The 13,671-nt window shown below is 40.1% G+C and overlaps 3 protein-coding genes across 3 annotated transcripts; 1 reads left to right on the top strand and 2 right to left on the bottom strand.

The window, feature by feature from the left end:
- Positions 1-513: 513 nt before the first annotated feature.
- LOC144018150 (uncharacterized) lies at positions 514-2,859 on the bottom strand. The gene is made up of 2 exons (XM_077520346.1): positions 2,449-2,859; positions 514-1,914 (listed from the first exon to the last, which is right to left on the bottom strand). The coding sequence occupies exons 1-2, from the start codon at positions 2,567-2,569 to the stop codon at positions 575-577; spliced, it is 1,461 nt and encodes a 486-aa protein (XP_077376472.1). The 5' UTR covers positions 2,570-2,859; the 3' UTR covers positions 514-574.
- A 1,472-nt stretch (positions 2,860-4,331) lies between these two features.
- On the top strand, positions 4,332-13,471 carry LOC144017181 (uncharacterized). The gene is made up of 4 exons (XM_077518484.1): positions 4,332-4,595; positions 5,116-6,185; positions 11,176-11,392; positions 11,640-13,471. Exons 1-4 carry the CDS (start codon positions 4,472-4,474, stop codon positions 12,809-12,811), a joined length of 2,583 nt encoding a protein of 860 aa, XP_077374610.1. The 5' UTR covers positions 4,332-4,471; the 3' UTR covers positions 12,812-13,471.
- LOC144018140 (uncharacterized) lies at positions 7,326-10,588 on the bottom strand. Its single transcript, XM_077520327.1, has 2 exons — positions 10,185-10,588; positions 7,326-9,184 (listed from the first exon to the last, which is right to left on the bottom strand). Exons 1-2 carry the CDS (start codon positions 10,297-10,299, stop codon positions 7,518-7,520), a joined length of 1,782 nt encoding a protein of 593 aa, XP_077376453.1. The 5' UTR covers positions 10,300-10,588; the 3' UTR covers positions 7,326-7,517.
- Positions 13,472-13,671: the final 200 nt, after the last annotated feature.

The following is a 13,671-nucleotide window of genomic DNA, read 5'->3' as shown; positions in this document are numbered from 1 at the left end:
AAAAAGATGCAACTGGTGCTTGTTTCAAGCTGTTTATTTGCCACTTTGACGTTTACTGCCAAATGGCATGAAAAACACCGCAGAATTAAATATTGGATATCTACAAAGCAACAATGTTCAACTACGACATTTAATTTCAGCTAACTAAAGTGCACCAGATTAATGCTAACATAAAATAAGAAGTTAGCATCGATATTCCGGTAAACTAAACATTCAAACAAACGGCCGGTTGAACACATAAAGAACATCAACACATTAAATAAAAAAAAAAAAAAAAAAACGCTTGACAAAATTCAAGGACGTGTTGGACCGGATTATCAAAGCATTCTCAAAAATCATAATAGTCTTTTCCTAATGTGGATATTCCCATGTTCTGGCTGATGTATATCATGTGACTAACCCAATGCCGAAAAGCTCCTCCCACTTTCTCCCAGGCCAGGCAGCACCCATGGCAAAAAAAAAAAACATACACAAGATAATCTAATTACATTTTGTACTTTATTTACTGTTTAGCATCACATTTACTTCTCCATCTTGCCTCAGAGTCAAAACGTCTATTTTTTTTCATCAAGCTTCATTTGCCACTGTTGTTCTCGCGGGCACATTTGTGTCTCTTAATCCGATCCTTACGCGAGAATCTTTTCTCGCACAAATTGCAACTGAATGGTTTCTCACCGGTGTGTATTCGCACGTGTTTTTCTAATATGCATCTCTGCGCGAAACTTTTACCACAAACTGAGCATGAAAACAGTTTCTCACCAGTGTGTGTTCTTGTGTGGCGAACCAATCCTGTCCGATCAATGAAAGCCAAGTTGCACACAGTGCAAGCAAAAGGTTTCTCTCCAGTGTGTGTCCTGGTGTGCCTCGTCAAACACGTTTTCACATGGAATCTTTTACCGCAATCTGAACAGGCAAACGGTTTCTCCCCAACGTGTGTTCTTGTGTGCCTTATTAAACACGTTTTCACAGTGAAACTTTTACCACAAACTGAGCAGACGAAAGGTTTCTCCCCAGTGTGTGTTCTTGTGTGTATTCTTAAGCTTCCCTTCAAAGAGAAACTTTTACCACAAACTGAACAAGCGAACGGTTTTTCTCCAGTATGAGTTCTCGTGTGCGTTTTTAGATCTGCCTTTATACAGAATCTTTTCTCACAAATGGAACAGGAAAAGGGTTTCTCGCCAGTGTGTATTCGCGTGTGTTTGATCAAATACGAACGGCGCCCAAAACTTAAGTTGCAGACCGAGCAGACAAAGGGTTTCTCTCCAGTGTGAATTCTCATGTGATTTGTTAAGCTACTCTTATGAGTGACTTTCAGGCCGCAAAGTGAGCAGGAAAAAGGTTTCTCTTTGGTGTGCATCCGCATGTGTCTGTTCAAATGTCCCTTATGAGCAAATGTTCTACCACAAACTGAGCAGGCAAACGGCTTCTCTTGACCGTGCGTTCTAGAGTGTCTTTTCCGCGCTGACTTGTTGGAAAAAGTTTTGTCACATTGAGCACATTTCAGGTGTTTGTTGACAGTGTGACATCCCACATCACTTTTATAGTCTTCATCATCATCATCATCCTCAGTCTCAGGAGACTGCGACATATCGTCATGATGTGATCGTGGAGCCAAGAGGCTTTCTTCTTGGGATCCTCCACAGTCGTCAATATCACCTCTTCCATCTTCATCATTATCATCATCTTCTTCACATTTCACAATGACCGTCAATGGAAACTCTGCGATATCTAACTCCAGCTCCTCCTCTTTAATATGGGAGGACTCCGGGTCCTCTTCCTCTTTTGTACGGGGAGTCGCCAACTGATCTTCCTCTTTAACGTGCAAGGGCCCTTCCGCCTCCTCCTCCTCCTCCTCCTCCTCCTTCATGGAAATGAGCTCTGGCTCCTGCTGCTCTGGATGAAGATCTTCTTCATCTGCAAGAGACAAGAAGACAAACGCAAGAGTAGCATGTTGTTTTAGCATTTTAAAGTGATGTTATAAGACGTTAGTGTAAGCATATTTTCGCCTCACACATGACATCGCTGTTGTTGTTTAGAGGTGGTTTGGATCAGCTGCTGTAGTATTGTGCACAAATGCTCAGCATGCAGTATTGTTTGTTGTATATGTACAGAATTTTAGACGTATTTTCTTTTGTTTTGCTTTTCTTACTCTACGATCTCAGCCAGGTTGGCATTGCAAATGGGTATTTGTGGGTATAAAATAAAATCATATATACAAAAAAAATAAAATAAATATTGAGACATTGCCACGAGTGGACACCATCAGACCCAACTAATACATTTCAGATGTTACCAATGTAACAATTAAGTAAACATGCAAATGTGGCAAATCTGTCTCACGTATTAAACTTCAATGCTAGAAGTCAACAGTCAACAGAACATTCCCAATAATGTCTGCCTCCAACAAATGAAACGAGTTAGGAAACAATTTAGAATAAGTAAACAAACCTGGTCCGTGAAACGCATCGTGAGTCTTCTCGAAAATTGCGTCCGATCGTTGACGTTGATTCTCCTCTTTTGTTCCACCGACTCCCACCTCGAATTCTTCTTTCACAAATTTAGTAGACATTCTCCAACGATAATCACGACACTCGTAAGCGATAAGCGCGACTCTTTGTATGGCTAGCAAGCAAAAGATCAAGCTAACCGGAGAAGCTTTACCGAGCACCGAAGAACGTTTTTCCGGACACGAAGATTTCGTGGATGAATATTTTCCTCCACTTAAGTAATGATGCACGTACCATGTCGAAGCTTCAGTACGTCCAAGTGCAAATTTTGGAGCGTTTGGTCTCCAAAGACGTATACGGAACCGGAAGTAGAAATACACAAGCAGTTGGACGGCAAATTCACTTGGACAAACGCTAAAAAAGCGCTAGAAAAAAAAAGTTTGTGAAGAAACCAGAAGAATCGTGTAGGTAGGAAGTTTTAATATCTATCTATCTATCTATCTATCTATCTATCTATCTATCTATCTATCTATCTATCTATCTATCTATCTATCTATCTATCTATCTATCTATCTATCTATCTATCTATCTATCTATCTATCTATCTATCTATTTATTTATTTATTTATTTATTTATTTATTTATTTATTTATTCATTCATCTATTTTGCCATATTACCATATTTGCTTTATGAGGAAAAAGCGGTCAAGACAATGGATGGATGGTTATTAAATAAGAAATTCAAAAATATAACTAAGTTGTATAAATGATGACAAAATGTTGGATTACTTAGTTTTAAAGAGTCATTGATCAATGTACATATATTTAGACTTAATTCAGACGTGTAAATCAGACAAATTGTACAGTCCACATGCAGGCCTATTTAAAAAAAAAGCATATTTTAAAAAAAGAAAGTTAAACGGTTTGCTACAAAACGTGCGTGTGAGGAAGGAAACATGCAATGGCAGACAAAAACATCACCTAAACTCTTGGACGACTGATCACGGAGGATTTGCCGTTTGGCCCAAAAAAAATGTCCTGTAGGGGGCAGCAACGCACCTAAGCCAAACCAACCCAGAATTCGAAACACGCAGTCTCTGTCTGTCATGGTATTAAACTTGATGTACGTTAGTGTTTAGTTTGTGTTTTCATTAAGTGTAATTTTATTCGTATATTATTGTTAGTATTATCTGTTTGAATAAAAGTTTTGTCATTACGAATCCGTACCGCTGCCTGTAGGCCTCCTACAGACATGACGTAAGTGTTTTGTCCTCGTGCAAGATGGCCGACCTGGCGCGCATTGTACGCTCACATCTACAGATCGCCCATACGCGGTTGAAGCCACACGGCGGCCATCTTACCACTCCCATTCCAGCTCGTAGTTATGGGGCAGGGTGGTCACGAGTTTTTAACAATGGATGGAATGAGCTGCTTTTTTTTTTTTTTTTTTTTTTTTTAATCGTTCATCCGTAGACCCCCAATATTAGAATTGGCAGGTGCATCTTTTGTTGAATCACAGGTATAATTCTTTATTATTGTTATTATTATTATTATTATTATTATTATTATTAATCAGGGTGCCCATAGCCAGCTGAGATGGCTTCAGCACCCCCGGCGACCCTTGAGGAGGAGTAAGCGGTCCAGGATGGATATGGATGGAACTTTCCTCCTGTAAACATCATTAAGCATGTTGTAAATGTTCCGAAAGTCTTCTTTGTTTGTGTTTCACAAGTTTCAAAACACTCATAAATCGTGCTGTTTCTACAAATAACTGTCTTAATTGTTCTCCAATCTCGATACTGCCGAGAAGCGTTTGTTGGGAGTGGTAACATGGCGGCCTCAAAGGTCTTGGCCGAGCTATCCAGTTGTATATACAGATCGGTGGACACACCCGACTTTCAAGCTTTCCGTGCTAGCTCATTTTAGTTTGCAGTTGCTTCAAGAGAGAGAGAGAGAAAGAAAGAACGAAAGAAAGAAAGAACGACCTATCGCGAAGATAAGCGTCCTGTGATCATCGTGGCAAAATGTGTGCAAGAACGACACCAAAGCATTTGATGGAACTTTCTGGAATAAAGGAAGAGAGCGAGCGACCTCACGACCTACCGAACGTTGTTTTCAAGACGCTTCGAGTTGTGTTAAACGCAGCAGGTTTGTTCAATTTGTTTAGTACTTTCGGGAGGTCGGAATAAATCACAATCAATCCAATTTTATTTAAATAGCACCTTTCTTTCGTACGTTACGATGCAAGTTAAGGTTTGACCTTTGTGCTAAAAATATCCCACAATCCCTTGCGGTCGTCCATTCGTGAAAGGTTCTGTTTTCCGAGAGGGACGCGTCCACGCTAACCTTTGCTCTCTTTATTGATTATTTTTGTTTTGAATACATTTTTTAATATATATTTTTGAAAAATTCAAGGTCAACACATAAGGCTTTGTTTTGTTGTTGTTTTGACAGAGGCAAAAGAAAAAAAAAGTGTTTTTTTTTTCCCTTTTTTTTTTCCGGCTGCTGGAACGGATTAATAGCATTTCAGTTCATTTCAATGGGGACATTTGATTTGATGTAAAGTCGTATGTCAACAAGGAGCCTCGATACCATTTTAGGAACAATAACACACGACGTGAGTGTCACAAGATGAGATTTGACTTCACCTGCGGTATTTGTCTTCCAGACGTCAGTGAAAAATATCTTCGTCGTGAGCATCAGGAGCTCAAGTTGACCCACATTAAAGAAGAGGAGGAAGAGAAGCCTGAGACGTCCGGAATTGACGAGGAGCCAAAGAGCGCGTACATCAAAAAGGAAGATGAGGACGTCAAGTCCACCGACATCAAAGAAGAGCCCGAGCGTCGCCGCATTAAAGATGAAGAGGAGGAGGATGACGTCACCAAGCTGCCGCTGACCGGCGCCCGTTTGAAAAGTGAAAATGGCGAAGATAAAATTGCGAGTGAGGAGAACGGAGGGGCGGAGCCCGCAAGCAGCAGCTCGAGTCGACGCGTGAGAAGCGGAGGCGCGGCAGAACCGCGAGCAAGCGGCCAATCCGCGTCGGCATCGGATAGCGATGACGCAACATCGCGAGCTTCCGAAGACGACGGCGACGACGAGCAACAATCTGGCGGGAGCAAAACCTCGACTTCCAAGCGGCGTTATCAAAGATGCAAACGTTTCACCTGCTCCGTTTGCGGCAAAAAGTTCAGTGAAAATTTTGCTTTGAAGCGTCACTCGGTCATCCACTCGGATGCGAAACCGTTTTCCTGTGCGGTTTGTGGCAAAGGTTTCAGATGGAAGGCAGGTTTAAAAATTCACACGAAAATTCATTCGGGGGAGAAATCTTTTTGGTGTTCAATTTGTGGTCGCGGTTTCTGGCATAATGCATATTTACAAAAACACAACGTGATACACACCGGGAAGAAAGCTTTTGTCTGCTCCGTTTGTGGTCATTGTTTTACCACTAAGTGTAAATTGAAACGTCACACAAGTATACACACCGAAGAGAAACCTTTCGCCTGCTCAGTTTGCGGGAAAGGATTCACTTCAAAGTACAACGTGTCCATACACACAAAAATACACACAGGAGAAAAACCTTTTTCCTGCTCAGTTTGCGGCGAAAGATTCATTCAGAAAGCGCACTTGAGCTTCCACGCGAGAAAACACACCGGAAAGAAACCTTTTTCCTGCTCCGTTTGTGCCGAAAGCTTTCATGAAAAACGAGGTTTAATATATCACAGCAGAATACACACCGGGTAGATTTGATTTTTGAACGTGCTAGTCACCATTCGGGCTTTGCAGTTGTTGCAAGAACTTTTCACAAACTTTTTCTCCAAACTTACAAAAATGTTTTTCGATGTTTGTGTCGGCGCCTTTTGCGCGATATGATTTCCATTAAGATGCAATGTTGAAACGTGTGCAACAAATGTGCATGATTTCATTCCAAAGCAAGTTGATTGGATTGAAAAGTTAGCGAAATAATTTTTCATGGCTGTTTGGAAGTGCATATTTGGAAATTATGAGAAATGTGATTTTTTTTTTTGTGTGTGTGGTGGTGAATTACTTAGAGGAAGGTTGTGTAATCTTTGGGATTTATTGTTTTTATGTGTCATGTTCAATTAAACAACCAGAGAGACAAACTGGAAGAAAAAAAAAAGTCCTCATTTGTCTCCACTGCTAAAAGTGGTAAACGTAAGCTGGACCTGTAACATTTTTTTTTTTACTATCCATATTTCTATTTCCTTCATTTATTCTTTTTGTTGCCCATTGTTTGGTTGACAAGTCCATCCAGGGTTCAAAACAAACATGGTGAAGCGGCATTTAGCTGTTATGCTGCACGCAAATGGAATAAACTGTCAACAAAGTCAGTCCCAGTGTGCATATTATTGTGTATGCCTAAGAAATTCATGTACATACGTGTTAAAGTGCAGTTGTATACACGAGCAGGATTACATAGTTTCTTTTATTGAAATGTATTTATTTCCTGTATTAATCAAATAAAAGATATAGCTAAGTTTTCAACCTACTCCCTTTTGAACATGTAAACTATCATTAATGATTCATAAGTTTCTTCTTTCTTATTTTTTTTTTATCTGCTATTTGTTTATGTTTATATGTTCAATAAACAAGCAAAACAAAACAACACAACAGTTGGATGTGTACTGAGGAAGAGGTGGCCATGGCTGCAGTTCCGCTCTAGGCCAAAGGTGGCAGTCGTGAGTAAAAAGTGACCAAAAACAGGCTCTCTGCTGCGCACTATTTTGGCTGCGCATATTCTCGCATCGACTTACGTGTGTCATTTACGCACCTTCCTGAAATGTACGCACACTAGATGGCGCTGTATATTTCAATAATTTTTTTCCCTGTACATTGGTGCAATAAAAACAGACGTCCACGTTGTTGTTTTTTCCCTTTATAAAATAGCATTTTTTGTCACACATCTAGTTAGGAAATGTGCCGCCTTGACATCACTGACAACGCAATCACAGTTTGAGTTGATTCAAAATCACATTGACACTTTCCCAGCTTATCACAAAGCGACACAATTTCTTCACACTTGATGAAAGGCTTCACTGACCACTGCTCTTCTCAGCACACGTGCATCTCTTGACAAGAACATTTGTCACCACAAAGTGAGCATCCAAAATGTTGTTCCCCAGTGTGTGTTCTTGTGTGCCTTGTTAAATACCTCTTCAGAGAGAATCTTTTACTACAAACTGAGCAGACAAAAGGTTTCTCTGCAGAGTGTGTTCTTGTGTGCCTTAATAAATCTGTCCTCAAGGTAAATCCTTTAGCGCAAACTGAACATGTGAAAGGTTTCTCTGCTGTATGAATTTTTGTGTGCCTTGTTAAATCTGTCTTCATGGTGAATCTTGTACTGCAAACTGAGCAGGCAAAAGGTTTTTCACCAGTGTGCGTTCTTGTGTGCCTTATCAAATCCGTCTTCATACTAAATCTTTGGACACAAATTGAGCACGCAAAGGGTTTCTCCCCAGTATGTGTTCTCGTGTGTGTCGTCAAACTGCATCTTTGAGTGAAATTTTTACCACAAATTGAGCATAGAAACGGTTTCTCGCCAGTGTGCGTTCTTGTGTGCCTCAGCAAATCTGTCTTCAGAATGAATCTTTTACCACAAACTGAGCAGGGAAAATGTTTCTCCCCAGTGTGGGTTCTTGTGTGTGCTCTTAAATGTCCCTTAAGAGAGAAACTTTTTTCACAAAGTGAGCAGGAAAACGGTTTCTCACCAGTGTGCGTTCTTGTGTGCCTGATCAAATCTGCCATCCGAATGAATCGTTTATGACAATCCGAGCAGGCAAAGGGTTCGCCTCCAGTGTGAGTTCTCGTGTGTGTTCTTAAACTGCACTTCTCAGGGAATCTTTGACCACAAAAGGTACAGGCAAAAGGTTTCTCTCCGGTGTGAGTTACTGCGTGCCTTCTTAGACTTCTCTTTTCGGAGAATCTTTGCCCACAAACTGAACAAGCAAATGGTTTCTCTCCAGTGTGACTAATGATGTGTTTGGTTAAATTTCCTTTTTCAGAGAATCTTTGACCACAAGCCGAGCAGGCAAAAGGTTTCTCCCCAGTGTGTGTTCTTGTGTGCCGAATTAAACTTTTCTTGACAGAGAAGCTTTGACTACAAACTGAGCAGGCAAAAGGTTTTTCCCCAGTGTGCGTTCTTGTGTGCCTTATTAAATCGCTCTTCAGAGTAAAACTTTTGCCACAAACTAAGCAAGCGAAAGGTTTCTCACCGGTGTGTGTTCTTGTGTGTACCTTCAAACCCCGTTTTGAGCAAAATGTTTTCTCACACTTCCTGCATTTCCGGTGCGCCTCGTCAGTGTGACATTTCAGATCACTTTTAGAATGCTCGTCATCAGTGTGAAGAGATTGTGACGTTATGTCGTCGCTATCTGAAAGTGGAGCTATGAGGCTCTCTGCTTGTGGTCCTCCATCACATTCTGTTGTCATGCCTCGACTTGAGCTGATGCTTGGAGGCTCCGCCCCTCTGTTCCCCTCACTTTGACCGTCATCATCGTCATCGCTCTTTAAATGACCAGCAGTCAAATCAAACTTGGTGGTGTCACCCTCCTGCTCTTCCTCCTTCAAGTGGGGAAGCTTTGGCTCTTCCTCTTTGACACTGGGGCGGTCTGGCTCCTCCTCTTCCTCTTTAATGAGCAGAGACTCTTCCTCATCTTTCTCCGTATCACGAGTGGACTCTCGCCTCTGTTGCTCGGGACAACGAGATTTTCCACTGATGTCTGCAAAACACCAGAATACAAACACACACACTTTGCAACTCAAATTGACATGTTTACATGGAAAAAAAAAAAAAAAAAGACTCACAGGACAAATCTATTTCAATTCATATGCAAATAATCCTTCCCAGTTCCCACTCGAATTTTTGGTTCCGTTTTTCAGTTGAAGAAAAAAGTCAGTAGTTGTGAGAAATGTCATTGTTCACCATGCACTTTACAATTTACGTTTTATTCATGCCCATCCCTATCTAAACACTGGAACAATTATTTGAACCAATGTCTTTATTACTCAATGTCTCAAAAAAAAAAAAAAAAAGTTGATCCTATTTGGAGTATTCCAGTGGACTTTGTGCAGTTTTCACTCAAGAATGTGAAGGCCAAGACATTCTTCTCCTGTGGAAGAGCACTAGCCCACCTTCAAGTTCTTTTTAATGAGGGATGTGATGTCTTTTTCTAAAATTGGGGGAAATCAGATATTCAATAAGTGGTAATTTAGCTAAATTCCAAAAGAGATGGGCCCCCTTTTTGAAATTTCACAGAATGATTGAGGTCCAACTTCTCTCTTTCTCTCATTTTCTTTATACAATCCGTTCTTTCTATGGCTGGTGTAATTTACATTTGTCATTTTTTTTTTCATGATCAAAAGTAAAGCATCTGTTTAATTAAATAATTATTTAATTAATTGGGTTTATTGTTTTTGCCAAGTGTTATTTTTTTTATGGAAAGAAATGTAATATCTCTCACATTATAATGGAAATGATTATGTCGCAAAATGGCGCTGATTTTGTCAGATACAATTATATACTACTTTAGTTGGCACATTTTCACAATTATTTTTAATTTATTAATTATTTCAATTAAGAACTTGCGACTTTATGAATTGTAATTCTTGCACCTCAGGGTGAAGTGGGACGCTGACATTGTACAACACTTATCTGGAAATTAGCTTCTTTTTTCTTTTCTTTTCTTTTTTTTAAGCTTCTAAAAACCAAGTACTACTAACCTGGTCGGTTGAACGCCTCTCGAGGCTGCTTGAAATCAGCATCCAGTCGTTGACGATTTCGCTCCTTCTCCTCTTTTGTTACAGAAAATACATCCTCGGAGTCTTCTTCTTTCATTGTTTTTGCAAACACTTTCACACGATGATCACAACACTTGACATCTGCTTGGCATGTTACGGTTAAACAAACTCTTGTTAGCGGCTAGCAAGCCAAATTAAGCTAGCTCGAGAAGCTTCAAGTGCACGCAGAGGAATTTATCCGGACACCAAAAATGACTGAATGACGTTTTAGTGCGTGAAGTAGTGACGTACTGTGTCACTGTCGACCAACTCTAATTCGGGAGTTTAGTGTGGTTCGAGTCCCGATTCGATTGCTTATGCAAAACGTCCAGCATCTCTTTTGGACCTTGTACGGCAACGCCATTTGGACAAACTACGTAAGTGGCTGTTTTACGGGTCTAGCTGCATGGTCAATTTATTAATACAAATAAATATTTTTGGTTTATTTTTATACAATAAAATCACACCGAAATACATAGGTGAAAAAAAGTTCAATTGTGTCTGTATTATGCAAAATTAATTAAGTTTTACTTTCATGTACTACAATATGTCCTGCTCATTTTTTTTTTAAATTATTATTTAAACCATCAATACATTGTAATAATGTACCGTTTGCGTGGAACTAACCGCCACTGAATTTAAAATTAAATCAAAGGGTATAATAATATCCAATGTGGCCCCCGTGTGTTTCAAAGGCTGCGGGTTAAGATTTAGTTTGTCCAAGTGGAGTTTCCGTACAATCTATGCTGCAAATCCGCGTTGGATTAACTGCGTTCATGAACACAGAGCTGCTTCATAAAATATTCTCCGTGAATAAATACTGAACAATTTGAAGCTTGGACGTACAAACGTTACTGAAGCAAAACATAATGCAGCAATTCTTCGTATCTTATAATAACTCGCGGTCAGCGCACGATGGAGCTTCTCAGACTAGCTTAGCTTAGTTAGCTTGCTAGCCGCTAACAAAGAGACGCCTTTGACGCATCGTTTAACATCTGGTGTGAGTGTAAATTGGTGTGATTGCCAAGTGAAAAAGTGCACAAGAAGAAAGGCAGAACGCGTGATGGAACTTTCTGGAGCAAAAGAGGACAACGAGCTGCAACGACAGAACGCTGGTTGGAAGAATCATTCACTTGCGTTACACACAGCGGGTTGGTCACTTTTTACTTTTATTATATCCCCCGCGTATGTGACAAGGTAGCAAAATTAGTCCTTCCTCTCTACATTAGTCGTGCACTTTTGAAGTCTCCAAATTTATGGAATTTTAGGGTTGTGGATGTTTAAAAAACAAACAAAAAAACACATCTTACATCTCCACATCTCTGATGCAAAGTATTAAAGTCACAACATGACTTGAATTGACCAAACCACGTGTGGTTTTTTTTTTGTGCCCTGCAGAGTTCAGTGAAGAACATCTTCATCCTGAGCAGCAGAAGTCAGAACAGCCCCACATAAAAGAGGAAATGGAGGAAGAAGTTTCCTTCCATGTCAATGAGGAAGACGAGCACGAGACAACCGACATTAAAACTGAAGTTGACCATATTAAATGGGAAGAGGAGCCAGAGCCCACCTTCATCAAAGATGAAGAGGAGGAGGCCGATATCAGCAACATTCCGCTGACTGTCATCGTCAAGAGTGAAGTTGATGATGAACAAGAAGGTGAAGGAGGCTTACAATCAGCACCATTCGATACTGGTGACATGACATCACACTCCCCTGACACTGATGATGATGATGATAATGATGATCATCATAATGATGATGAACACTCCAAAGGTGATATGACAGGTCATCCTGACAGCAAGCGCTGGAAATGCTCCGAGTGTGGGAAAACCTACATTTCAAAGTATACTTTGAAAGTACACATGAGAATACACGGTGAGGAGAAACCTTTTGCCTGCTGCGTTTGTGGCAGAAAATTCCTGATGAAGACGGATCTAATCAGGCACTTAAGAACGCACACCGGAGAGAAACCGTTTGTCTGCTTAGTTTGTGGTCAAAGATTCTCTTTCACCGTAAGTTTAATCAAACATAAAAGAATACACACCGGGGAAAAACCTTTTTCTTGCTCAGTTTGCGGCAAACGTTTCTCTGAAAAGGGATATTTAAGAACGCACACACGAACTCACACGGGAGAGAAACCTTTTCACTGTCCAGTGTGCGGTCAAAGATTCGCCGTCAAGGCGAGTTTAATTAACCACGCAAAAATACACACCGGGGAGAAACCTTTTGTCTGCTCAGTTTGCGGCAAAACCTTCTACGCAAAAGAAAGTTTAATTCAACATTCGGAAATTCACACGGAAGAGAGACCTTTCGCCTGCTCAGTTTGCGGCCAAAGGTTCACTCTGAAGACGGATTCCTTGAGGCACATGAGGATCCACACTGGCGAGAAAGAGTTCTCGTGCTCCGTTTGCGCTAAAAGATTTACTCAGAAGGGACATTTAGCGAGACACGCCAGAACGCACACCGGTGAAAAACCGTTCGGTTGCGGCGCGTGTGAGAAAAGATTCTCTCGTAAAGATAACGTGAAGAAACACAAATGTGCTGGTGAGGCGAGCGGCACTCAATGAAGATTTGAATGTTTGCTTGTCACTTTGATGGAAACTTTTTGTTCCCCAAAAGGTTGGTGATGTGTTGTGATACATGATCCCTGAACCTGTTTATGGTTGCTTTGGAAACTTCTCATCCATCATGTGCTATGCATGTAATGTATTATGTAAATATGGAACTATATTACATTACATATTATTTAGTTTACATTGTGATGCTTATTTGTGTTATTGTTATTGTGACCGTATCTTCATCTGACCTTTGAAACGTTTGGAGTTTAGTGGACTATTAGATGATCATATTATTGTTGTAATAATTGTAATGGTATTATGTTATCTGTATTTGTAGTTTGTTGTTGCTTGTCTGTTCGCTGTTTGCTTTTAAAACGCATCTGTATTCTTTGGCTTTTGGCGCACCATGAGACTCGTTCTTGGTGTTTTGTGCTGTGTATGAGTTTGATGTTTAGTCTACTTATTTATGTATTTATTCATCTCTTTATTCACTACTTCTTATTTATGTTAAATGTATTTCCTTGTAAAAAACAAACCTGTATTCGCACTTCAAAATGTTTGCTTTGTTCTTGTTTCCCGCAAAACTGATGTTTGTTTATGTACAACACTTTGTATCCAGCAACGCCTGTTCTGAAAGCGCTTTATAAATAAAGTTGAGTTGAGTTCTCAAACCAATACATTTTTAAGTGGTGTCATTGTGACCTTTTTTTTTTATAATTATTATTATTTTCCACCCATCAAATACCCACAGACATACTACACATCCAAAAATAAAATAAAACTACATAAAAAAAAAAAGGTCAATCAAGCTATCGCGTGTTCACGCTGTATCAATTGAAACCTAATCGAGGAACCACTTCTTTTCTTTT

The sequence above is a fragment of the Festucalex cinctus genome, chromosome 4 (genome assembly GCF_051991245.1).
Source record: "Festucalex cinctus isolate MCC-2025b chromosome 4, RoL_Fcin_1.0, whole genome shotgun sequence".
Lineage (NCBI taxonomy): Eukaryota > Metazoa > Chordata > Actinopteri > Syngnathiformes > Syngnathidae > Festucalex > Festucalex cinctus.
The sequence above is the reverse complement of the archived record's forward strand: the minus strand, read 5'-3'. Positions and strand labels throughout refer to the sequence as shown.